This window comes from Pan paniscus, chromosome 14 (assembly GCF_029289425.2).
Source record: "Pan paniscus chromosome 14, NHGRI_mPanPan1-v2.0_pri, whole genome shotgun sequence".
Taxonomy (NCBI): domain Eukaryota; kingdom Metazoa; phylum Chordata; class Mammalia; order Primates; family Hominidae; genus Pan; species Pan paniscus.
In genome coordinates, this window is record NC_073263.2 from 114385364 (window position 1) to 114410267 (window position 24904).

Here is a 24904-nt window from a genome sequence, read left to right on the forward strand (position 1 = left end):
CCACAGACCAGCGGCTCCTTACCCACTCCAGTACTGAGGAGTGAAGTGGAGTCCCTTTTTACCCTAGGACCTAAACATGGGAAACCCTAGCCCTTCTGATACATAACAGGGGCAGCCCTGATTTCTGCCGCTAACCTGGTTAACTGGTAATCTGCTCTTTGGCATGCTGGGAGCTCTGTGTGCACTAACCCGTGGACCCCAGGACGCTCTGGGACGGCTGCACAGATGAGAACACAGGCCAGAAGGGTTTCTTAGTGACTTATCTGATGTCACAGGCTGGTCAGCTCAGCTGGGCCACATTCCAGTGGCCCCAGCCCTGTCCCACGTGCCCCAGCTTTCTCCTGGGAAGCTGCAGGGAAGGGTCCAGCTAGGGCGATCCCAGCTGGGTCCCTGTGGGGCTTCAGAGTGGACACAACTTCCCTGCCAGCTGGCTCGGATCCAGGGGGGCAGGTGGGACCCCGTTTTACATGTGAGCCCAAGGAAGTGAGGCCTGGGCCCCAGAAGACCTCCGACCCGTCCCCTTGTCCAGCCCTCTCCCCTCTGGAAGGGGCCTAGGGTGACCCCAGGTGGCAGGAACTGCACCCATTAGGCACGACCCCGCCCCGCTGCCCGCCCCGAGCCGCACCCCCCGCCCCGGTCACACCACCACCTGTGGCCCCCTCCCCCGTCTCGGGCACGGCGGGGAGGGGTGGGAAGAGGGGGATGGGTGAGGAGAGCAATGGGTGGGAGAGAGGGAGAGGGGTAGGCTGTTCCCATTGCCCCGCCTCGCCGCCCTTCCCCCGCCGCTCTGGGCTCTGGCCCCCGCCCCGCCCCCGCCTCCGGGCCCCTCTCCGCCCCTCCCCCTCCAGCCCTCCCCGCGCCCCGCCCCGCCCCGCCCCTTCTCTCTCCCCGCCCAGTGTCGGCGCAGCCCTGGGAGGAGGCGTCAGGACGCGCGGACACCTGCGGGGCGCGGAGCTCGGCGGACGCGGGAGGGCAGCACCACGGGCGGCAGGTGCGCGCGGGGCGGGGGCCTGGAGGGGGCGCGGGGGGTGACGGGAGGGGGCGCGGGGCGGAGCCGGGCAGGAAGCGTCGCGGTCGCTCCCGGAGCGGGGCCGTCTCCCCCGCGTCCCCCTTAGCCTGGCTGGGGACAGGCGCTGGGACCCGGCTCGCGGTCAGGGCGGCCCGGGATCGGCCCCCGCGGCCCCTGCCCAGCGTCCTGCGCTGGGAACTTCGAGGCGCCTGGGGGGCTCGAAATGGCAGTGGAGGAGACCCCGCGAGTGTCCAGGCGCCCAGGGCCCCTCCGCATTGTCACGGGGGTCCTCACACCCTGGCAGGTGTCACCCCCTGGACGGGCTTCTGCCGACGATCCCTTGGGCACCTCGTAGGACCACCCCGGAAGCTCTGCCCACCCCTTCCTGCCAGAGCGATGGGGGGCCAGTGTCCAGGACAGCGCCTAGGGACAGGGCTGGAGGGAAGGGTAGCCTGGGGTCCGGCTGGGGTCGGGCCCACACCTGGTGGCTGGGGACAGTGCTGGAGGGGAGGGTAGCCTGGGGTTGGGCCCACATCTGCATCTTTCATCTGCCTGCTTGTCCCGGGCCAGGGTCCCCTTGGCCACAGGTCCCCAGACAGACAGCGGGAAGGCCGTGGAGCACGGGCTGGGCGGACTCCTCCTAGGAGCTCCTTTTGACCTGGCTTGGTTGCCGTGGGCCCTCTGTGGCTCTTCTCCCAGCTGTGGGCCCCTGGCCTTGCTTCAGACCCTTATATAGGATGCTGCGGGAGGGCTGGGCCAGAGGGGGCTCTGGAGCCCAGGCAGGCTCACTCCCTGGAGACTCCCGCCCAGGGGCGTGGCCCGCATGACCCTCACAGAGCCGGGACCCCGAAGGGGTTAAGGTGGCCCGGGCCGCCCAGGCAGGATGTGCCGGCATGGCTGTAGGAGGCCCCAGGATGTGTGGCCACGGGGACCGACACGGCTGGCCACAAAAATAGAAGTGCAGTCCCCAGGGCTGCAGGCTGCAGAGTGTCGGTGTGGTCCCCTCCCTGGCAAGCAGGAGACCCACATGGCCAGGTGGGTGCTGGATGCTGGGACTGAGGAGGAGCCTCTAGCCCTCCGGGGCTCCTAACATGCGAACTGTGGAGCGAGGGGTCCAGGGCTGGTCGTGAGAACGGAGTGCACACCCAGGCATTGCCTGAGTTCTGCAGCCTCCGTGGGTAGCTGGGGGGACAGGACCCCGGGAGCCTGTGGAGCCCTCAGTCCCGGGGGGGCAATGAGGACTCTGGGGCGAGCTGACAGCTAGGTGGGCAGGAGACCGGGGTTTTAAGGCTCCCTCAGGACTCTCCTTCAGCTCTTCCCCATCCTGTGGGGCCGGCTCCGCCCTCCCAGGTCCCAACTTCACCGGGCTGTGCAGGGGCCCAGGAGTCCCTGATTTCACCAGGCTGTGCAGGGTTCCCGGTGTTCCTGATTTCACCAGGCTGTGCAGGGGCCCAGGCGTCCCCGATTTCACCGGGCTGTGCAGGGGTCCAGGCGTCCCCGATTTCACCGGGCTGTGCAGGGGTCCCGGTGTCCCCGATTTCACCGGGCTGTGCAGGGGCCCAGGCGTCCCCGATTTCACCGGGCTGTGCAGGGGTCCCGGTGTCCCCGATTTCACCGGGCTGTGCAGGGGCCCAGGCGTCCCCGATTTCACCGGGCTGTGCAGGGGCCCAGGCGTCCCCGATTTCACCGGGCTGTGCAGGGGCCCAGGTGTCCGTGGCTCAAACTTCCACATTGGGTTTCCCCAAGAACCCCCCACATGTCTGTGAAATGAGGGGGGCCCCTCCCCTGGGGGCCTGACAGAATTGCTGTGAAACCTGAGATTGTGGGAAACTGCTGGAATCCGTGAAGGGTCTGCAACATTAGACGGTGGGCTTAGGAACCTGCAGACTTTGGCAGGGACCCCGTGGCACCACCTCCCCCATCACTGTGCTGACTTCAGGGCCTGCAGGCACAGCCAGGTGCAGAGGGGAAGGGGCACAGTCATCATCCTCACCAAGGTGATGGATTCGCTGCAAGATGAAAGGGCTGTGTGCAGCTTCACATCTGTCCTTCTCTGGAATTCAGGTCTCTTCACCGCCCCCCCGAGGCCTCCTCCTGAGGTTTCCCTTTACCTGGTCCCCAAATGGGTGGTCCCAGTCACCTCTGCTGTGGAGATGCACCCTTGCTCACATCAAGGACCCCAGGGAAGACTTTGACTGGAATCTGAAGGTTTATTTTGGAAAGGCAGCCTCTTGGTGACTCCAGATCACTTCAGAAGAGAGGCCCCCCTGTCTTTACAGCCATGTAATTTGCATTTGTAATGTGGTGGGAGAAGGCCTGGGCATGGAGGGCATGGAGGAGATGAGTGGTGTAGATAGACTGGCCGAGAACGCCACCGGTTGGCAGCTTTTTGTCACCAGTTGAGATGATTTGGGATCATTTTTGGAGGCTCCTGGAGCAGCCACAGTTAGCACTGTGACCGGAAGGATGGAGTTGTAAGGTTCTGGGTGCAGCTCACCTTTCTGTTCAGCCCACCCCGCTTCACTGTCTGCACTGGCTCCCAAGGACGCTGTGAGACTCTCATGTGGCAGGTGCACAGCTCTGGGCTGCATCTTGGTGACAGCATCCCTCTGGCATCCCAATGCAGGTTCCTGAGTCCCACCACAGAGCTTCCCGCCTCACAGACAGAACAGGGCCCTGCGTCTTCGGCAGGTACTCAGTGGTGTTTCTAGGTTCCAACTTGAGTCATCAGTGGATTCCCTGTGGAGGGTCCTTCAGGGGACAGCAGGGCACTGGTCAGGGGCCATGCAGGCTGAGAGCCCACCCTGAGAGGAGGCCAGGCCGGCAGAGCACAGGGCCCCAGCTCGGAGTGCGGGTGGCAGAGTCTTTAGTGCGTGGCCAGCTGGAAGCAGCAGTGGCGCTTTGAGAATTTCAAGTCTTGTCCAGAGGCCTTGGTGGCCTCTGACTCACAGGCCTGTTCATGGCAACCCCCGCTTTGGGAAAGCTACATCATGAGGGTCGCTCCTGGCTTCCTAAAGTGAACCTCTCTGAGCTTTCAGCCCACGGTAGGATACGGGACACGGTATGGCCACCGAGAAGCTTTTGGACATCCATGAGGGCCACCATCGTGAACGTGGTGGTCAGGAGCCCAGCATGAACCGGACTCAGTTGAGCATCAGGGCTGCCCCAGCCAGCTCTGCAGGGTTCACAGGAAGCCCACTCCTCCTCCCCAGCCATGCCTGGGATCTCCTCGGAGCCCTGAAAGGTCGTCCCCATGGGGTTCCACAGCAGGGACAATGATGGCTCAAGCGGCCGTTGGAACCAGAGCTGGGAAGCTGTGGGACGTCCCGGATGAAATGTAGGATGTAAGTCCCTGTTGGGGGCCATGCAGCCCCACCTGTTGAGAAAGTGAAGAGCATTACTGACATTTCCATCATGATGTAAGGAAATCAAAGCAAATCTAGTGAGAAAGTGATGCCGTGGAGACCGGAGAGGGTAACCGTGTTTTCTTCACAGTCACCATCTTCACTTTTCATTCATTAGAGAAATGGCAGAAAGAAAGCAGGACTGACTCCTGTGGGGACAGGCCCACTTCTGTGTCCAGGTGGGCAGACTAGAGTGAGGCAGAGACATGGCAGGTGGAGCCGTGGTGAGGGCGGTGCTGACTGGCAGTGGGGACTGGAGTGAGGGCTGCAGTCAGGGGTGTCGGCCTGGCACCCGCTCTGTGCCAAGGCCCAGCTGACCTCTCACCCTGCAGCATCAGAGACAGCCCTGGAGGTGCCATGTGGCCCGTCCAGCCCCAGCCCCGGCCCCCGCCCCGGCCCCGGCCCTGGCCCTGGGTCATGACTTTGCAGCCTTCACTCTTTAGGGAAGGTCTCCCAGCTCCACCTGTCCTAGGGCCGCTGCCCCCACCTCTCCTTCACGTTATTATTAATACTGGCGATTTACAGTGGATGACACGGTGTCGTGAGTGGAAGCCATGCGGCAGCGGCGGGGACCTTCCTATCTTTAGTGCCCAGTGCCTGGGATGAGACACACTGTGTGACTGCCAGCTCACTGCTTCCCCCGCATGTGTGGCCGACGTAAAGTCCACCCAGTCCTCAGCAGCTTCCCCCAGCACGGACAGGTGCTCCACGGCCTCTGGGCCTCTCCGCGCTCTACCCGAGCTGGTTGTGGGGCGTGAGGTGGGTGCGTGTTTGTTTTGTTCGCTTGGAACCTGTGTGCGGAGGAGGCTGCCCACGCTGCTGCTGGGTAAAGGCACCATCCCCGTGAACCGAGCTCGGCAGGTGCCGGAACTGAGTCCAGGTCCAGCCTTTCACCACTGGCCACTCGCAGCCTCCCTCAGGCCCATCCTGCCAGACGCGGCAGCAGCAGGGGTAACGCCCACGGCCATGCAGGCCCTGCTCCTCCTGCCCCAGCGCCCTTCCCTCCCCTGTAGTGCTCCCACCCCGGGACCGTCAGCACTCGCCTCCCCTCCTCCATTTGCTATTCGGCTGCCTGTGTCACTTCACCAGCTATTCAGGCTAGAAGCCCAGACGGCCTCCCTGCCCCCCAAGTCCCTGAGTCCCCAGCTGCCATCATCTCCAGACTCCCCTTGTCCATCACACCTCTGCCTCCTGCTTCTCTCCTCGGGATCCCTCCCCACCGGTCAGTGTCAGCTGCTCTCAGGCCCCAGGTGCCACTCTTGGCCCTGAGCTTCTGCCCCTATCCTGCCTGACTTCTCGCCACCTGCTTCAGGCCCTGCACCCACCACCACCCCATCCCACCACCCCACCCTGTGCCCCCTCCCAGGGAGCACTGGGCAGGGCCCCCTCCCTCCATGCCAGGTCTGCCCCCGCTTGGTGGTGGCTGCTGAACCTGCAGAGAAGCTGGCTCTCCCTGGGATCCGAGCTCCTCGGGGACAGGAGCTTCCCTGACATTCGTGTCCTCGGCACCTGCGTCATAAACGAGGACCGAGCAAACGAGTCACAAAGCCGTGCTGACTTGGTGCTTCCGTGGGGCTGGGCCGAGTTCTAGCCGCCTGTGACCGTGTCTGCATCTGTAGACAGATTTAATTGTGTGTGTGTGTGTGTGTGTGTGTGTGCGCGCGAGGCGCCTCGCTCAGCCCAGGACCACAAAACCCAGGGGGCCTGGCTCTCGGTCCAGCCTTTGGCCTTCGCTGCTGACGGCTTCTCAAGGCTTTGCCCAGGGGAAAGCAGAAGCTCCAAGGGTGGCGGCGCCTGTTGGGTGCCCTGTGGTCAGGCTGGTCTTGGGATTTTGAAGAGAACAGACGTGAACAGCATTGCGTCTGGCTTCATCATCCATCCTCTCGGGGCGGGAAAGTCTGTTTTCTTGCCCTCAGGAAAACCCACTGCTGGAGAAACAGCAGTTTCCAGACTCTCTCTACCCACGTATCTTGGGGTTAACTCTGATGTCCTTCACCACGTGAGAGCTGTTGTCCGAAGCAGCTGGAGGAGTGAGATCCTAGAGGAAGGAGGAACCTCTAAGCAGGGGCCACACCTGCCCCAAGACTCCTGGCCCCAGGTGTCCTCACACAATACCCAGGGGTCCTCAGGACCCCGGAGCTGACTGGCACCTGCTGCGGAAGAGGATGGCCTGGACCTGCTCTGTGGACGGAGGGATCGCTGCATCCCTTTCTCCACCATTTCAGTATGACGGGCCACGCGTGCCATCTGTAGCCTTCACTGGATAAAAGTGAAGGTCCCTCACCTGGATCTTTTCCACCGTATCTTGAGATCAAGTGGTTAGGAATGCTTGCAGAGTCTTGCCTCATAGTGGAGAGAAACAGCAGAACAGCCCCTTGGGTTGGTTTCAGGATGGGGAGGATGTGGCCCTCATGCCTGGTGTCTGCAGAGCCCAGCTTGGGGACGCGATTGCAGCCAGGGGCATAAACGTGACTGTGCACACCTGGCCTTTCATTTTCCCTTTTGGAAATGGTTTCAGATCACGATCAGCCAGCTCATGTTTGAAATTCTCTGAGGAGAATTTGGAAGAGAAAAAGGACAAAATAGCATTTTGCTTTTGTTTTTTTAACCAGGGACATTTTTCTTCCTACTTTTTAATCATTGAAATTAGATTTAAGCAACCAGAAAATAAGCCTTTAGACCTGCGCCAGGTTGTCCTCAGGTCTGTGCCCCTCCCGGACCTTTCTGCAGAGATGAAGCAGGTGCCCGGACAAGGTGGTGGGCACAGCTGGGTCCCAGTGCCAGCCACTGAGGGTGGGCATGAGACGCGCAGGCAGCCTCGTGGCAGGCTCTGCAAGTCAGCTGGAGAACACGCCACACGTGAGCAAAAGACATGTATGAAAACCACACAGGAGCCAGGACGTGTAACAAGTTCTGGACAGTAGCAGCAAAGGGATGAGTTGAACACCGAGGGGTGAGTGTTTGTGGGGTGGTCTCGAAGGCCTGTGCCCTGATGAACACCAAGGAGTGAGTGTGTTTGTGGGGTGGGAGTCAAGGCTGTGGAGCTTGTGTGTTGGGGGAAGTGGGGCAGGTGGAGAAGCACAGCTTCTGCTGTGAGGGGCATGGGTGTGGCCCTGGTGTCCCCAGAGTGTTTGGGACCTGGACTGTGCGTTGGCGATGGGTATCACCCTGTCCTGGGCAGGCTTCGTCCTTCAGGGCTCCATGTAGTGGGGCAGTGGTTCTCGGGACGGGCCTGCTCTCCAGGGCCGGGCATTGGTGTTTGCAAAGCTCCCTGGGGACTGACAGCACTGGCCCTGAGAGCACCTGTGGGGTGGTCTGGGCACCTGCAGGTCTGACCTGAGGGATGGGGATGGGGTTTAGCTGAAGACAATGAAAGGGGGAGACATCCCAGCAGGGGCCTCTAAGCGGCTGGAGCAGGGATTTCAGGTTGGAGGGAGGCAGGCGGCCCCTTCCCAGGGGAATACCAGGGCAGGAGGGATTTCCCCAGGGAGCTGAGGCCCAGGCAGCAGCAGAACTGGGCGACAGGATGCAGTGTGAACAGTGGCGTGGAAAGCGACATCCCTGGTGGCGCCACCGATACTGTTTATTTTTTATTTTATTTTTTTTGAGACGGAGTTTCACTGTTGTGCCCAGGCTGGAGTGCGGTGGTGCAATCTCAGCTCACTGCAACCTCCGCCTCCTGGGTTCAAGTGATTCTCGTCCCTCAGCCTCGTGAGTAGCTGGGATTACAGGCGCCGGCCACCACGCCCGGCTAATTTTTGTATTTTTAGTAGAGACGGGGTTTCGCCATGTTGGCCAGGCTGATCTTGAAATCCTGACCTCAGGTGATTCGCCGGCGTCGGCCTCCCAAAGTGCTGGGATTACAGGCGTGAGCCACATTACGGTTTATTTAAGTAAACTGTTGCTGTCTTTATTCCTAGGGAAGGGGTCCTGCGGGCGGGACGCCAACAGTGGGAAGTAGCAGTGAGCCATAAATGTGCTGAAAGACAGCACGGAAAGGCACCACAGGTCACCGCCTGGGAGGGAAGGGCTGCCGGCGAATGACTCTGAGGCTTCGGTTGGAAATGCAGCTACTAGTTTTCTCTTTACATTTAAGATTCTTCCCAAAAACTTTGTGTAAGTTTCTTTGCCAAACTTTCAGTGAGGAATTATGCTTTAAAGTTTCTGGAACTCGGAGGACATTCTCTGCTTAGGGGATTTAGAAATGTTTTTAGGTAATCTGAATAAGCAATCAGCACTGATTTTGAAAGTTTGCCAGTTCGGCGAATTAGATACTGAAACCTGGAGAACTAGGGACGTCTGTGTCTTTGAAACAGGAGTCTAAATGTCGAGGGGAAAACCTCGGTTGTTGTTTTTTTTCTTTTCTTCAGCAGCAGAAGTTGATAATATGTTTTGCTCCTGCGACCCTTTATTCTGTGTCAGAGTTATAGAAGAAGGTTCCTTGTGTAAGTGAACCCTGATACACTAGAAATTGACTGGAGAAGAATGAATTTAGTTTCAAACATACTATCTCCATTGCAGAATACATACCACGAAGGTTGTAACTAGTTATTTCGGTTTTGTTCAGAGCAACAGTTCTTAAGTCTTTCTGCAGCATGACCTCATCGTGCTTTTAAAATCTTTTTTCTGCAGCCTCATGTTTGACTGTTGGAGATTTATCCTGTGCAAGAGACCTGGAAGCAACAGTTATTCTTCCCCACAACGGCCCAATGAGGCCAAAAAGGAGGAAACGGATCACCAAATTGATGTGTCTGACGTCATCAGGCTTGTTCAAGACACACCGGAGGCGACGGCCATGGCCACAGGTAGGTGCCTGGTGCTGCGGCCTCATTTGATTTTGCGGGTCTCACTGCTGATCAGACCTGTGCTGTTCTTTGCTATTCCGGTCCTTTTAGAGATTGACGAGGTTTAGATCCTGGGAATGCATGACCCCCCAGGTAGCAGGCTGTGGGAGGGACTTCGAATGGGTTCACGTGGCTTTTACCTGCCCAGGTCCAAGTTGGGACGACTTGTCTCAAGATGTGTGGTCATTTGTTTGACTTGGCATTGGTTATCTAAGTGAGTATTTTAAAATGAGTTTGGCTCCGGTTAGAGATCATGAGAAATGTTTCTTTGGGTTCCAAATAAAGCACAGTATACCTGAAGGGAACAATTTGTAGGCTTTGCTTCATTCTTTAGAAACAAAAGAGCTATTGTCTGAATTTGTATGTTTTCATATTAACATGGCAAAGCCTCAGCTGGTCTCCAGACCAGTGCCCCTGCCTGGGCGTCTGGAATTGGCTGTACCCCGAGGTGAGAGCTGGGTAGGCCTGGGGTGTGAGTGGCCTCTCCAAGCTCAGCCTGACCTCCTGATCCAGGCCAGACAATGCTTCTCTCTCCAGCCCCTGCCTGTCTGAATGTTCTGCATGTATTTTGTAACCTGAGCAAGGGGCTGAGTTCTCTGTTCCTAGTTTTGCCTGCATTTAATTATTTGTTGCCATTTCTTCCCAAATTGATTCCAAAATTTGTCACTAGACAAAGCCAGTGTGGGCACTCACCACTGAGGGCAGGCATGGATTTGATGGCCGGGTGCTGGCCTGGCATTGCAAAATCCATCCTCTGGCTGGACAGGACGTGCAGGCTTCCAGCACCAATGGGGTGGCCACTGAGCTGAGAAGGGATTTTGATAATTCTGCTGCCTGCTCTAAATCTGGTGCTTTTCTGGGCCTTGTCCTGAGCTGGCATTTGTGCTGATTAGTGGAGTCTTGGGAGTTGCTGGGTCAAGGCATCATTCTGAGACTTTCGCGTTCAGAGTCCATCCTGTCCCCATCCCACGGTTGCTGCCCTGAGGGCTGGTGCCCGGGGATTCCCTCCTGTTTCGTGTCTTCAGGTGAGAACTGCCCTGGCCCTGTCTTCAGAGCTCAGCTCTGTGTGTCTGCTGCTGTAGAAAGAGATTCCACCTGGTGACTGCCGCGTGTCTGTGGTTCCCTGGCCCAGTGGTTCTGGGCCACAACTTGTGTAGACTCTTGCACTTGGAAACGCAGGCTGTTGGTTTAGAGCTGGCTGGCTGGGGGGGCTGCGTTTCGGTATAGTCACCCCAGTCAGGGTAGGTGCTTAGTTTTGCGGGATTAAGAATTTGATTTCCATCACTTCCCTTGTCAGTGACTGTCACGAATGAGAGGTGAAGACTGAGCCTCTTGGGACCTCTCCCGGACTGAGAACCAGGTGCTCTCATTATTCCCTGGCACACCGCCTGCTTCTCTGGGATGTACACACCTGAGAAACCCTGTGAGCGAGGAGACAGCTACTTCCTACAAGAGTGAAGCGGGGCTGTCAGGACAGTGCTGCACACAGCTTAGCTGTTGTGCAGGGGGCTTCAGAAGAGGGCGGGAGTGAGGGGCCACTTGGCGCGTGCCGACAGCTGGCTGCCCTGACCTCTGTCTGCAACTGGAAGGTTGCTGAGTCTTCCCGCGCTCAGCTTGGCTGTGAATTAACTGCCCGTGGCCGCTCAGAACCTCGGACTGGTGCCTTTCCCTGAGCGCCCAAGTCTCGCGTGGACCAGCTCTGGGGACTGAGGGAGCTGGCTGCGGTTAGGGTTAGGGTTAGAGGTTAGGGTTAGGGTTAGGGGTTGGGACTGGGGTAGGGGTAGGTGTTAGGGGTAGGGGTAGCGTTTGGGGTAAGGCAGATTTAGGACTAGGGTTAGGGAACCCTCACAGCTGAACCAAGTGCTCCTATTATTTCTCAACGTACCGAGCTCTCCCAGGCTCAGGAGCATGTCGGGGTCCACCGTGCACCAGCCGTGGAGCAGAGCCTGGGCCCACGCTCTGGCTTTGTTCCTGCCCCTGCCGTCCCCACAAGCTTGGGCGGGTTGAGAAGCCTCTGCAGTGTGGGCAGCAGTAGTAGCATCCAGGCAGCTGCTGTGAGGAGCCCGGACGTGTGGCTGGTCAGAGCACCCACTCAGCAAGCTGTGGCTCTTAATAATGTCACATCTGACTGCTTCCTCCCCTAACTCGCAAAACCTCTCTGATCCCTGAGTCCTGGAGGCCCAGGGCTGGCTTTACCAAGAAAACCCTTTAGGCAGCTTCCCTCCAACCCTGGACTCCAGGGGATTGGAAGATAATCTGCTTAGAGTTCTGAGCGGTGAAGCCCTTCTGGCTGTCCTCGCCTCATCTGCTCTGTGGAAGGAGAAGTGCACGGCGTGGACTGCGGCCTGCAGGAGAACCGCACTCGGCTCTCAGGCCCTGCCTGCACCACACCTGCTCCGTCTCCAGGTGACCTGGGGCCTTGGCAATGTCCTAGCCCAGCTGGCTGGAGACAGTTGGTGGTGATGAAACCTGTTTGTATCAGAACAATTTTGAAATCAGTAATAGTTTTTTTGTCATAAAATAGACACCCATGAAATTTACCATTTTAACTACTGTTAAGTGTAGAGTTCCCTGGTATGAAATATACTCACACTGTTGTACAACCACCACCAGTGTCCATCTTCAGAACTTTCTCATCTCTCTGAAACTCTTTCCCCATTAAACACCCACTCCCATTCCCCCTGTTGGAAATAAGAACTCAGAGTTGCAAAGAAAACGAGCACTTAAATAAAGGATTTCTCAACAAGGCAAATTTACTTCTGCAGAAGGGTGCTGCTCACTCTTCTGGTCACTGCAAGAGTACACCGAACAAAGGAGGAGAGGGGTTTTTATCCCTAACGCAGTCAGTCCCTGCTACTGTGTCCAGTCCCCATTGGCTGGAGTCAGACTACACAATCTCAGCTGATCCTGATTGGCTACTTCAAATGGAACAGGGGTGGGGGCTACAGTGGTGGGAAGAGCAGTTTCAGAACTAAAGGCACCAAATAAGGAATAGATGTGGGTTGTTACAGATTGGGAATGGATGTGGGTTAGAGATTGGGAATGAATGTGAGTTACAGATTGGGAACGGCAGGAAGTTTGTTTACCGTAACTAGGGGCAAGGAGGCAAGGAAGTTAGGCTTTGAGCATAACGGACAAAGACGAGGGATTTGAACAAGTGGAACCTTTGAAGAGGAACTCACTGTATCCAACACCCCTGCCCCCAGCTCGACACCCACCATCCTACTTTCTTTCTCTATGAAATGGACAACTCTAGGGAGCTCATGTAACTGCAGGTTATTACACTGGGCATAACGTTCTGAGGTTCATCTGTGTTATACCGTGTGACACAATTTCCTTCCTTTTTAAGGCTGAGTAATATTCCATAGTGTGGATGGACCACATTTGTTTCTTCACACATTCATCCACGGACGTTTGGGTCACAGCCGCCTCTGCTATTGTGAATAACACTCCTATGAACACAGTGTGCAAATACCTGTGCAGGCCCCTGCTTTCAGGCCTTGGGGTTGCCTCCCCAGAAGTGGAATTGCCGCATCATGCAAGTATTTATTTTGAAACCATGATAGAAGGTGATTCCCCCTGGTTCTACCTTTATTTTCCTGCTGGGCGATGAACAGTGTCCCGTCCAACTTCCCTGTTCTCAGTCAACAGACACTGGTCTTTGAGAAGGTCACAGGAGGCCTGGGTCCTGCTGGGTAAACATTGATGAGCTTATTTTCCAGCTCGCTCGGTGCAGTCTGAAGCTGCTCTGTTTGCTCTTGGTTTCCTTCAGGCTTCTTCATTTCAGCTATCGTGACAGTGTTCCACCACATTGTTTCAGTGACTCTGCGATTAACTGTTTCACAGTCAGCTATGGAAGGGCCTCTAATCCGAGGGGACACACTGCAGACAGGCCTCCTCAGGGCTCCTGCCTGAGCCTGCAGCGTTTTGTAAGCTGACTCACTCCACTAAAGGTCAGCTCTCACAGCTGTGCTGCAGGATTTGCAGGTGAATGGGGAAGGCGTGGCCAGCATCAGCTCCCTGTGGCTTCTGGAGCTCACCCTCTGCAGGGCCTGTCTCACTGAGAACAGCAGGTGCCCACAGGAACATGCACACACGCATATGTACACACACGCACACACAGTGCAGTTCCATGGGGTGCGTGTGGAGCTTGTCTGGCTCTCCTCTCCCTGGCAGTGCTTTCCTATCAAAACACCAGCGCCCGCTCCGCCGTGAGTGCGTGGTCTTGCTCTTCAGTGGTGCGTAATGCGTTCTGGCTCTGGTGGGCCAGGTGAGAGCAGAGGCCTGGGAACATGTTGTTCAGCCTCTTTGGAAGGACCGCTATCATCTTAGAATTGAGCGTGAGAGAGCAAGAGGTTCGCCCACAACTTCCTTGCGCAGCAGAGGTGAGGTGCCCCCGGCACAGGCGAGCACCTCTAGCTCTAGGGTGGCTCGCGGGGCCTCCTGTTAGAAACTCCATCTATCCCCGTTGGTCAGTGGTGTCTTTAAAGATGCCAGTGATTTTCATCCCAGCAAACCTTTGAGCATCACACTGTTCAGGTGCTGGGCAAAGCTTTGAGGATAAAAGAACAAGTGGAAGACAATCCCTGACTTGGGCTTAGGGTGAAGAAGAGCAGCGAAGAAACAGACACATTTGCCGCCTTGGGTGGAGTCGCGACATTGCTGTTTCTATGTCAGAAGCCTTGGAGCATGGATGATTCCGTGGCTGGACCTAATACTTCCATGCTTTATGGTAGGAGATTACACAGGATTCTGAGGGGGGACCTTGTCTCCACCTGGGGGCACGCGGGAGGGTTGGGAAGCACTTCGGGAAGGACCTAGACTTGCCCCAGCCTTGAGAAGTGATGGGGCTGCAGCATTCAGATATGAGTCTCACAGAGGGGTTTGCAGAAACAATTAGCTGGAGCTGAAAATGTACTTTGGGGAAGGGGAAAATGACCACAAGAAACAGATACTTGGAAGGAAATTGGCTTTTTGGCTATCCACAGTGTTTCTGGCATGGGTCATAGTCGCGGCTTGGTGGAGAATCCTCGGTGTTTCCAGCATGGGTCAGTCGCGGCTTGGTGGAGAATGGCTGAATCCTGGCAACTGTGGCCTTTGCAGGGGCTGTAGTTGTGCATTCGTGAATCTGACGGGGGAAGATGTGTTTCTTCACATCTTCAGGCTCCTTCTGTGGTTGGGTGCTAGCTGTTGTATGCTGATGGACTGGTTTCTCTTGGCCCACAGAAAATGTTCTTTAATAATTTGGTAGACTCTGGACTTGAAACTTCCTGGTTCTTCATGCAGTTCTCAAAGCTCATGATTTTCTTGGGAGATTCATTGCTTTCTCCTTGCATGCCATTTAGTGTTGCAGAAAACAGCTCTGAGAAAAGGCGATCTCAGCAGCACGCCGTGTTAAAGAACAGCGCATGTTGGGAGAATGAGCACCCACTGCTCCCTCCACTCATCTTTTCTTTATAGTTCTGAGTCTCGAGTGAGACGGCCTCTGAAGATGAACATGTTGTTTGTGGAAATGGTACTTGTAGTGTGGCTGTCAATGATTAACTTCTTGTTTTCAACCTTTCCTGATTCCTCAGCATCTTTCTACTTGGACTTTGTGTATTACTCAGGAAGCTGGCAGGAATTCCTCATTTTTTTAAGACATATGTTCAGTGCATATGAACCTCCAGACATTTGGGAACGAATTATGTTACTGGTGAATGTTGGAAGCATGGCTGGTATCTGCTCGTGTCCGATGCCAAGGGTGTGGGCAGCTTCCCAAGGCCAGATGAGATGCTGGCATGGGGGCACAGGTGCTCTGACTTACCAGGGCTCCCGTGTTAGGGGGATGGGGTGGACCACCGCCCCAGCTTGCACAGGGGTCCTCTGGTCTCCCGAGCGCCCTCTGATTCAAGGGTGCCTAAATGGACTGTTCTGAATGGAATTGGCTGCAGTATTTTTCATCTTTTAATTAAAATGGATGTGGCGTATTACCTGAAACCAGGAGTAACTGTTCTGAGCTGCTGGAGAGACTCCTCAGGTGAACGGAAGGTGTCTGAAGACAGCAGGCAGCTTCTCTCCCAAGAGCCCCTTCTCAGAGCCAGAGCCGCTTTTGCACGCCCCAGAGCACACATGATTCTGTGGGTGTTTTATCAGAAAGTTAGGGGTTTCTGCCTGAGTGCTCTACAATATGTGCTCTATGATTAAAGTCAGATTTCTCCTCTGAAGAAACTGTGTTTGACATGACAGAATCAAAGGCAAGCATCACTAGCCACCAGCGCGTCAGACACAAACACCAGGCTCATGTTTTTTGTTTTGGTTTGGTTTGTTTTTTGTGTTTTTTTTTTTTGAGACAGAGTCTCGCTCTGTTGCCCAGGGTGGAGCGCAGTGGCATGATCTTGCATCCTCTGCCTCCTGGGTTCACGCCATTCTCCTGCCTCAGCCTCCCAAGTAGCTGGGACTATAGGTGCACACCACCACAACTGGCTAATTTTTGTATTTTTAGTAGAGATGGGGTTTCACCATGTTAGCCAGGATTGTCTCGACCTCCCGACCTCGTGATCTGCCTGCCTCAGCCTCCCAAAGCACTGGTATTACAGGTGTTAGCCACCACGCCCTGCCCATGCTTATGTTTATCCACGCTGCTCTCGGCTTTGCCGAGGGGATGATCTGGGTAGGGGGATTCACTTGGTTTGAACTGTTCCCACTGCAAAGAAATTCTCTCCCTCCTGCTTGCCTTGTCTGCTTCTGGGTTAAGTCCAGGACTGGCAAAAACACTGCCTGTTCCCGAGGGAGCCCCTGTAACCAACCTCTCCCCAGATGTCTAATCCCTTGCTTGTGATTCCAGCAGAGGTCTTGGCATCTCGTCCACAGTGAGCTGGTGTCCTGCCAGTCTCGGGAGGCACTCGGCAGTGTGAGTACATCCTTCACCTCTGTGTCTACAGACCCGGCCTCCCCGCCCAGCATGGGTTGAAGCCAGGCTAAGGCGTTGATCCCAAGGGGCTGTCTGCAGGGGTTTGGGGCAGGCCTGAGCATTCACCCCAGCGTCCTGTGCAAACGTCTTCGTCAGGAGCGCACTTGGGAATTCCTACACTAGCGCAGAGGGTGCGCAGCCAGCGGGTCTGTCAACTTGGATGCAGGTAGTGCTCAGTGGCATTCGGAGGAGAGTCTAATAACCAAGAGGATGAATCTCTTTGAAGGATCTGATGGAAACAAGAAATGAAGAGGGTTGTTTTGTTTTGTTTTGTTTGTTTTATGAGACAGAGTCTTGCTCTGTTTTTTGTATGTTTGTTTGTTTGTTTTATGAGACAGAGTCCTGCTCTGTTGCCCAGGCTGGATGGAGTGCAGTGGTGCAATCTCAGCTCCTTGCGGCCTCCGCCTCCCGGGTTCCAGCTATTCTCCTGCCTCAGCCTCCCAAGTAGCTGGGATTACAGGCATGCACTTTGACACCCCGGCTAATTTTTGTATTTTTAGTAGAGACGGGGTTTCACCATGTTGTCCAGGCTGGTCTCAAGCTCTTGACCTCAAGTGATCCGCCCGCCTTGGCCTCCCAAAGTGCTGGGATTACAGGCATGAGCCACTGTGCCTGGCCAGGAAATGAAGAGATTTTACTACCTGAACCTTAAAACTGTTCCTGAGAAATCACCAAGAAGACTGACCAGCAAATGAAAACCTGGAAAAAAATGGCAACAAAGGATAGATATTTATCTATGCATCTGTCTTACATAGCAGAGTGAAAAGGAGGCACACGTTCATAGAAAGTGAATATAAAGCTTGCACAGAAATAGGCTGACCTGTTCAGTTTAAAGAAATGTAATGCTGACCACAAGGTCTCTTTCTCTTTCCATTTTTATGGCCAAAAATTCCAAGCCTGCTGGTAGGAATGCCAGTCCTTATCGATATACTGGAAAACAATTGATGTCAGTAAAAGTCTTCAAATATTTTTAGTTTTCGTCAGCAATGTTCACTTCTAAGAATTTAAACGAAGAAAATGATAAAAATATTGTCACAAACATTCATGAACAAAGGTGATCATCACAGCCGTTATTTATAATTATGAACACTTGCAGGAAAGCAAAATTACAGCAGTAAGGGTTTGGAAATGATTTAGTTGTTGAGATCATAATTCTCCCTGGCACATCTTACACTATAGTAAGTGAAATTGCCAGTTATAAAAACGATACACGGTCTTCAATTTTGTAAACAACAAATATGTGCAGTTTTGTAAAAGACTTAAGATATGCACCTAAATATAAATGTTTTTAATCATACATGTGCCATTTGTTGTTCTTTTTGTTTTTCTGCATAAGGAAACCTTCTTATCTATGTCAGAATAAATGTTTCTTAGAAAAGGAAATTAGACTGAAAACAGGCACGAGGGGGGCTCGGGCTTCCTGCCCCCCGGTCCCCTGGTTTGCTGCTGACGCTAGTGGAGAGCTCTTCTCGCCTTCACCTTCCTGGTGGCTGTCTCCCCGGGACTGTGCCGCTGGTGACCTGGGGGGTGTTAATTACCTAACACTTTTCAAGGGGAAAATATTTCGTGGGAGAATTCGTCTGAAATTCTGCTGGAGGCACCTTGGAGAAACAGCTGCGTGTAAATAAAGCCGCAGCCAAAACGCAGGCCAGGGGGCCCAGCACTTTCCCAGAATTTGAGGGGTGGGGGCGGGGCGGGGGTGGGGCTGACTCTCTCGCCCCTGCCCGGGGACCTGGCCGCTCCCCGGCGTCAGCTGGTGCATGCATGGTGATGGAGCTGGTGTTGAACCCCCGCGGGTCTTCGGGAGCTTGTCCTGGCGGTGGGTGGCGAATGCCAAGGCCCCCTCAGGAGCCTAAGCCCAGCTTTATTTTCCATACCATGTCAGTGACTCCAGAAGACCCAGAAGCTGGGTCTGGTCAGAGGTGATGGCCAGAGGGAGCCCGTTTGCAATGTCCCACGGCCAGGATGGGTCTGGCTGGCGGACCCCTGTGTCTACACATGTAGCCTTGGGTCCCGGGGTCTGTCTGCAGCTCTGCCCGGCACCATCCATGCAGGGTGTAGACCCAGACACTCTCCTGCCTGGGAGAGCGGCCCCGCCGCTCGTCCTGTGCGCACACCAGGTTCTTCTCTCCCAGCGTGGCCGCCATGTTGGCCGTGATCCCCGGATCCTGCCTGCCGCAGGCTCCTCTGGGAATGGCCCGCCCACCATGCTCCTCTGAAACCCTCCCTCACTTCCAGAGACCTGGGCCCCGGGCCTCACCCAAGCCCCTGCTGTGGTCACCCGGGCTGCAGGCGTCCTCTCAGGTGTCTCAGCCGTGGGCTCGGCACCCCCTTCTGTGTTCACCTCCTTCCCCGAGGCCGAGGGCGCGGCGGGCCTGCGCCAGCCTTTCCTCACAGAATACCCAGGACCTCACGCGGATGCGCTGAGCAACGATTTCTTCCGTCTTCCTCTCTTCCGACTTCTTTCCTTCTAGAAACAAATGTGATCTTTGGTTACTGGGTTTTCCCTAAACATTACTGAGCTGTGTCATCAGAACTTAGACTTCAGGTACCTCAAGGAAAAGAGGTTCTGTTTAGCAGCAGAGAAGAAAAAGGCTACATGCAGGCTAGGTGGCCAATCCGCCAAGAATAGGAATGAGATGAACTTTGAATTCTTTTTAAAAAGAAAAAACAATGTCTTCATTGAGTAAGTTCTACCCCACCCTCACCAAGAGTCACGTGGCTGGGGAGGTGGCCGTGCATGTGGCCCAAGTCCCTTGTTCTGTGAAGTTTCCCATCCCCGGGCCCAGCAGTCACATCCTCAGAGTGTCAGTTAACATGTGTCTCTGTCCCCTATGTTTAGTTTATTCAGAACCTGAACCAGCTCCAGGAGGGCACCTTTCTCTTCAGGCAATTTCAGAGTGGTGCTCTCCATCTCAGGAGTGGGTAATGTCTGGGTGTGAGTGTCCGGGGACATTGGCAGCCAGGGGTCATTGTTGCTTAAATCTATTAATTTATTCTTTTTTTTTTTTTTTTTTTGAGATAGAGCCTCACTCTGTCACCCAGGCTGGAGTGCAGTGGTGCAATCTGGGCTCACTTGCAACCACTGCCTTCTGGGTTCAAGCAATTCTCCTGCCTCAGCCTCCCAAGTAGCTGGGATTACAAGTGCACGCCACGACACCCAGCTAATTCTTGTATTTTTAGTAGAGACGGGGTTTCACCATGTTGGCCAGGCTGGTCTCGAACTCCTGACCTCAGGTGATTCACCCGCCTTGGCCTCCCAAAGTGCTGAGATTACAGGTGTGAGTCCACCATGCCTGGCCAATTTATTCTTAAGAGCTGCAAATGTCCTCATTGTGTCATTTCTTTTTTATTTATTTGCTGGAAGTCACCTAATAAATATCCCCATATATATTTTATATCCTTCTTTTCTTATATAAATGGCTTGTGTCTTTGTGTGCCTGTGTGTGTGTCACATGTCTGTGTGTGTGTCTGTGGTGTATCTCTGTGTGTGTATGTATGGGGTGTGTTTGTGTGTGATTGTGTGTGTGTCTGTGGTGTATCTCTGTGTCTGTATGTATGGGGTGTGCCTGTGTGTGATTGTGTGTGTGTCTGTATGTATGGGGTGTGTCTGTGTGTGATTGTGTGTGTGTCTGTGGTGTATTTCTGTGTCTGTATGTATGGAGTGTGTCTGTGTGATTGTGTGTGTGTCTGTGGTGTATTTCTGTGTCTGTATGTATGGGGTGTGTCTGTATGATTGTGTGTGTGTCTGTGGTGTATCTCTGTGTCTGTATATATGGGGTGTGTCTGTGTGATTGTGTGTGTGTCTGTGGTGTATCTCTGTGTATATGGGGTGTGTCTGTGTGATTGTGTGTGTGTCTGTGGTGTATTTCTGTGTCTATGTATGGGGTGTGTCTGTGTGATTGTGTGTCTGTGGTGTATCTCTGTGTATATGGGGTGTGTCTGTGTGTGATTGTGTGTGTGTCTGTGGTGTATCTCTGTATATGGGGTGTGTCTGTGTGATTGTGTGTGTGTGTCTGGTGTATTTCTGTGTCTGTATGTATGGGGTGTGTCTGTGTGATTGTGTGTGTGTCTGGTGTATCTCTGTGTCTGTATGTATGGGGTGTGTCTGTGTGTGATTGTGTGTGTGTCTGGTGTATCTCTGTGTCTATGGGGTGTGTCTGTGTGTGATTGTGTGTCTGTGTTTATGTGTGTGTGTCTTTGTGTGATTTTTTGTGTATATGGCAAACCCAGAACAGAACATTATCACTCACCTCACCTGGCAAAACAAAAAGCTTTCAGAGAGATGTGTGGCCGTCATTATGTCTCAGCTGCAGGAATTTTTCAAAGTTACCTGTTATGTTTGCTGCAGCTGGCACCTTTCTTCTCAGGGACAAATGTGGTCTTTGATCATTGAGTTGAGAATGAGTTTACTTAATAATTTTAAAATGCCTCGGTGTGGGAGGATGGGCTGCTGGTAAACATTTGTGGCAAATATGCGTTGCCTTTTCCTCCTTCAAGTGCATGGGGCAGGCTGCTTCTCTGCACGTCCATCCGTGGGTCAGTCTGTCCTGCCACCTCCCTTACCCCAGGGCTTAGTGCCCTGTGTGGCTCACGGCTGCCTCAGGGATGCTGGGGAAGGATTCAGCCCAACAAATAGATTCGTTGACGTCCTCTCAACGAATGTGTGCTTTTAAAAATGTCTTTAATTTTGCAGTCCATTTCATACAACAGGTGCACATTTAAAACATTTATTTTTAAACAGCTCTGTCTTCTCAGCACTGCAGACTATTTCTCGCTCACTTGACAGGCAGACGTTGGGACTATGTTCTTTTCCTGCCAAGAATCCATCAGCCCCCCAATGCCTGCACCTCGCGTCCAGACTCCTTAGCGTTGTGTTGGGACGTAATTCCCCGTTAGCATCTCCAGCCCCTTCTCCCCCTGTGAGCCAGCCTGGGTTCTTTTCTTTTTCCTTTCTTCCCTGTTTTCCTTCTTTCTTTTTTGGGTTTGTAATAAGTAATATACAGTCTTGTGGTTAAGAAATCAAAATAATAAAGAAGATACGGCTTGAGGATTCTTGCTCTACACTGGTCCTTCCGCCAGGACCTGGTGCGTCCCCCAAGAGGGCCTTGCCACGCGCGAGCTGACAGACACGTTCACACTTTCCTCCTGTTTTGTACAAAAGGTAGCACATGGTAAACAGCGTCTGCACGCTTCTCCCCTCGCTCTGTCTTCAGGACTACTCCACATCCATGAAGAAGCAGCATCCTTATTCTCTTGCACAGTGGGCAGTGGGTACACTGTATTCACCCGTCTCTGCTGATGGGCACTATTGCAATGGTGCAATTAGTAACCTAGTATACATGCCCTTCAGCGTGTGTACTGGTGGATGGATCTCACATTCCCAGAGGCTGAGTGAAAGAATAAAGGCTTTTTGACAGTATTCCTCAGGTACTCACACACTCGCTCTGTGAGCCACGTGATCATGGGAGCGGCTCCCTGCAGAGGTGTCTGATGGGAGAGGCTGATGTCCTTGTCTGATGGTTGCTCCAACCTGAGAATGGTGAGCTGCTCTCTCAGTGCAGACTTTCGTCACTTGCATCTCATGCATGAAATTGAACTGCTTCTCATTTATGTTTTTATCTTTGTTTGCCCATATTTTAGCTGGGTTGCTAATCTTTTAATGTTTTCTAGGCGCTTTTCATAAATTAGGGAGTTTAGCTGTAGTGATTTGAGTTGAAAGTATTTTTTTCAAATCATCATTGTCTTGACTTTCCTTTTTTTTTTCTTTTGCCCCTTAAAATATGTAGTTGAATCTCAGTATTTGGGGGCTTCTGGATTTTGAGTCGTAGTTGAAAAGGTCTTCCTATTCTGAGGTTATAAAGGAATTCACCCGTTTTTTTCCTAATATTTTATTTGCATTTAAACTTTTGACCCACTTGGATTGATTCTGTTGTATGGCGTCAAGTATGGGTCCAAGTTTGCTTTTCTGACCTGGGGATCCTAACACTGTTCATCAAAATCTCCATGTTGGCTGGGTGCAGTGGCTCAAGCCTGTAATCCCAGCACTTTGGGAGGCCAAGAAAGGTGGATCACAAGGTCAGGAGATCGAGACCACCCTGGCTGACACGGTGAAATCCTATCTCTACTAAAAATACAACAAATTAGCCGGGTGTGGTGGTGCGCACCTGTAGTCCCAGCTACTCAGGAGGCTGAGGCAGGAGAATCGCTTGAACCCGGGAAGCGGAGGTTGCAGTGAGCTGAGATTGCGCCACTGCACTCCAGCCTGGGTGACAGAGCAAGACTCTGTCTCAAAAAAAAAAAAAAAAAAAAAAAAAATCCATCCTCACTACATGCATCAGCAGTTGCCACCATTAAAATAGATTGAATTTTCATACATATTTGAGTCTGTTTCTGGACTCCCTGTTCTGTCTCGTTTCTGCTTGCCTTCCATTTTCCCGCACCCACTACTTTAATTACTGGGGCTGGTGGTCTCGTTTCACTGCTGTCCTTGGTAAGAGCTTCCTGGACACTCTTGCTAGTGTACCTTTTCCTAGGAACCAAAGTTCCTGTTATCTAATTACATGATTGCATGGACAAATCTGCAGATAATCATGGTTTTCTTTCTTGTCAATTTTTGTGCTTCCCATCTCGTCCCAAAGGATTGCCCAGCATCTCCTGGACGTGATTAAGTAGTAATAGTGATGTTCGGGTTTGGTGATCCTGCCTTCTGTAATATCCCTATTCAATATTATACTGGCCTTCAGGCTGAGATGAGTACTTTGTTGTTGTTGTTGTTGTTTTAATTTTTTAAAAATTAAAAACAGGCCGGGCGCAGTGGCTCACGCCTGTAATCCCAGCACTTTGGGAGGCCGAGGCATGTGGATCACGAGGTCAGGAGATCGAGACCACCCTGGTTAACACGGTGAAACCCCGTCTCTACTAAAAATACAAAAAAAAAAAAAAATTAGCCGGGCATGATGGCGGTTGTCTGTAGTCCCAGCTACTCAGGAGGCTGAGGCAGGAGAATGGCGTGAACCTGGGAGGCGGAGGTTGCAGTGAGCTGAGATTGCGCCACTATACTCCAGCCTGGGGACAGGGCGAGACTCCGTCTCAAAAAAAAAAAAAATTTTCCCCATGTTTATTGAGTTATAATGAATGGATAACTATTGTCTGTATTTAAGGTGTACCACGTGGTGTTTGGATGTATGTTTGCACTGAAGTAATGGCCATAGTCAAGGTAATTAACATGTCCATCACCTCACATGGGTACCGTTTGTGTGTGCAGTGAGAACACTTAAGATCTACCCTTAGGCAGTTTCAGATGTACAATGTGTTATTGTTAACTACAGTCACTAGGCTGAGCATTAGACCCCAGAGCTCATTCATGAGATGGGTACTTTAGTGTGTGTAAGATCACTTTCGACTACCCACCAATGTCCTTCATTGAGTGTTTTAAAAATCAAGAATAAATGTTTAATTTAACAAATGTTTCTTCAATATCTGTGGAGATAATCATCACATTTTTATTTAGGTATGACATCATGAGGCATTACATTAGTGAATATTCCCATATTTAATCCCCTGCAACATTCTTGCTGTGTTCCTGGCATAAAGCCCGCCAGTCATGACGTCACCCTTGGGATATGATGCTGGATTCTACTGGATGTTTGTCCTTTCCTTCCTGCCTTCCTTCCTTCCTGCCTTCCTCCCTCCCTCCCTCTTTCCCTCCCTCCTTCCCTCCCCTCCCCTTCCTTCTTTCTAGTTTGATATTTATATATAATACGTCCTGTGTCAACTAAGAATCAAGCTCTGTAAAATATTTAAAGAGATTTATTCTGAGCTAAATATGAGTAACCAAAGCCTGTGACACAGCCCAGGTCCTGAGAACATGTGCCCACGGTACTTGGGTCACAGCTTGATTTTATACATTTTAGGGGAACAGAAGTTACAGGCAGACTTCAGTCAATACGTGTAAGGTATACATTGGTTCTGTCCAGAAAGGTAGGACAATTCGAGTCGGGGGAGTGGGCTTCCAGGTCATAGGTGGATTCAAAGATTTCCTGGTTGGCAATTGGTTGAAAGAGTTAAGTTACTACCTAAAGAGCTGGAATCAGTAGAGAGGAGTGACTGGGTTAAGATAAGGTTCTTACACAGAAAGACACCAAGGTTCTTACTACACAGAGGAAGCCCCCAGGTAGCAGGAACAGATGGTAAATGTCTCCAATCAGAGCTAAAAGCCAAGCCAGTCTCTCAGTTCATCTCTCCTGGATCAGGAAAGGACCTGGAGAGGGAAGGGAGTTCTCTACAGAATGTAGATTTCCCCAAGAGAGAGAGCTTTGCTGGGCCACTTCAAAACATGTCAAAGAAATGTATTTTGGGGTCAAATACTTCACTTTCTTTCAGGGCCTGCTGTCTGCCATGTGATGCTGTTCTAGAGTCTGTTGGAATTTGGTGTCTCATTGCTATAAAGAGTTTGCTTGGGTCAGTCTTAAGGTCTCGGTTTTAATATTGGTGCTGGTCAGCTGTACCCGAATTCTAAAGGGAGGAGGGAATACCAAGGCCTGTACGATCCCCCTCCCTCTGGTCAGGGCCTGAACTGGTCTTTCAGGTTCCTGTGGATTCCCCTTGGCCAAGAGCAGGGTCCATTCGGTCTGTTGTGGGGCTTAGGATTTTATTTCTGGTTCACACCTGGAAATCTTTCCATTTCCTTTAC

The 24904-nt window shown here is 53.0% G+C and overlaps 1 protein-coding gene across 2 annotated transcripts in view; it reads left to right on the forward strand.

The window, feature by feature from the left end:
* Positions 1-896: 896 nt before the first annotated feature.
* MCF2L (MCF.2 cell line derived transforming sequence like) overlaps positions 897-24904 on the forward strand; it is a 215475-nt gene continuing 191467 nt past the window's right edge. For both annotated transcript variants that reach the window (XM_034937032.3, XM_055097034.2), the window contains exons 1-2: positions 897-991; positions 9046-9218. In XM_034937032.3, the coding sequence (XP_034792923.1) occupies positions 9050-9218 (169 nt within the window). In that variant the 5' untranslated portion in view covers positions 897-991; positions 9046-9049. The remainder of the gene's footprint in view (positions 992-9045; positions 9219-24904) is intronic.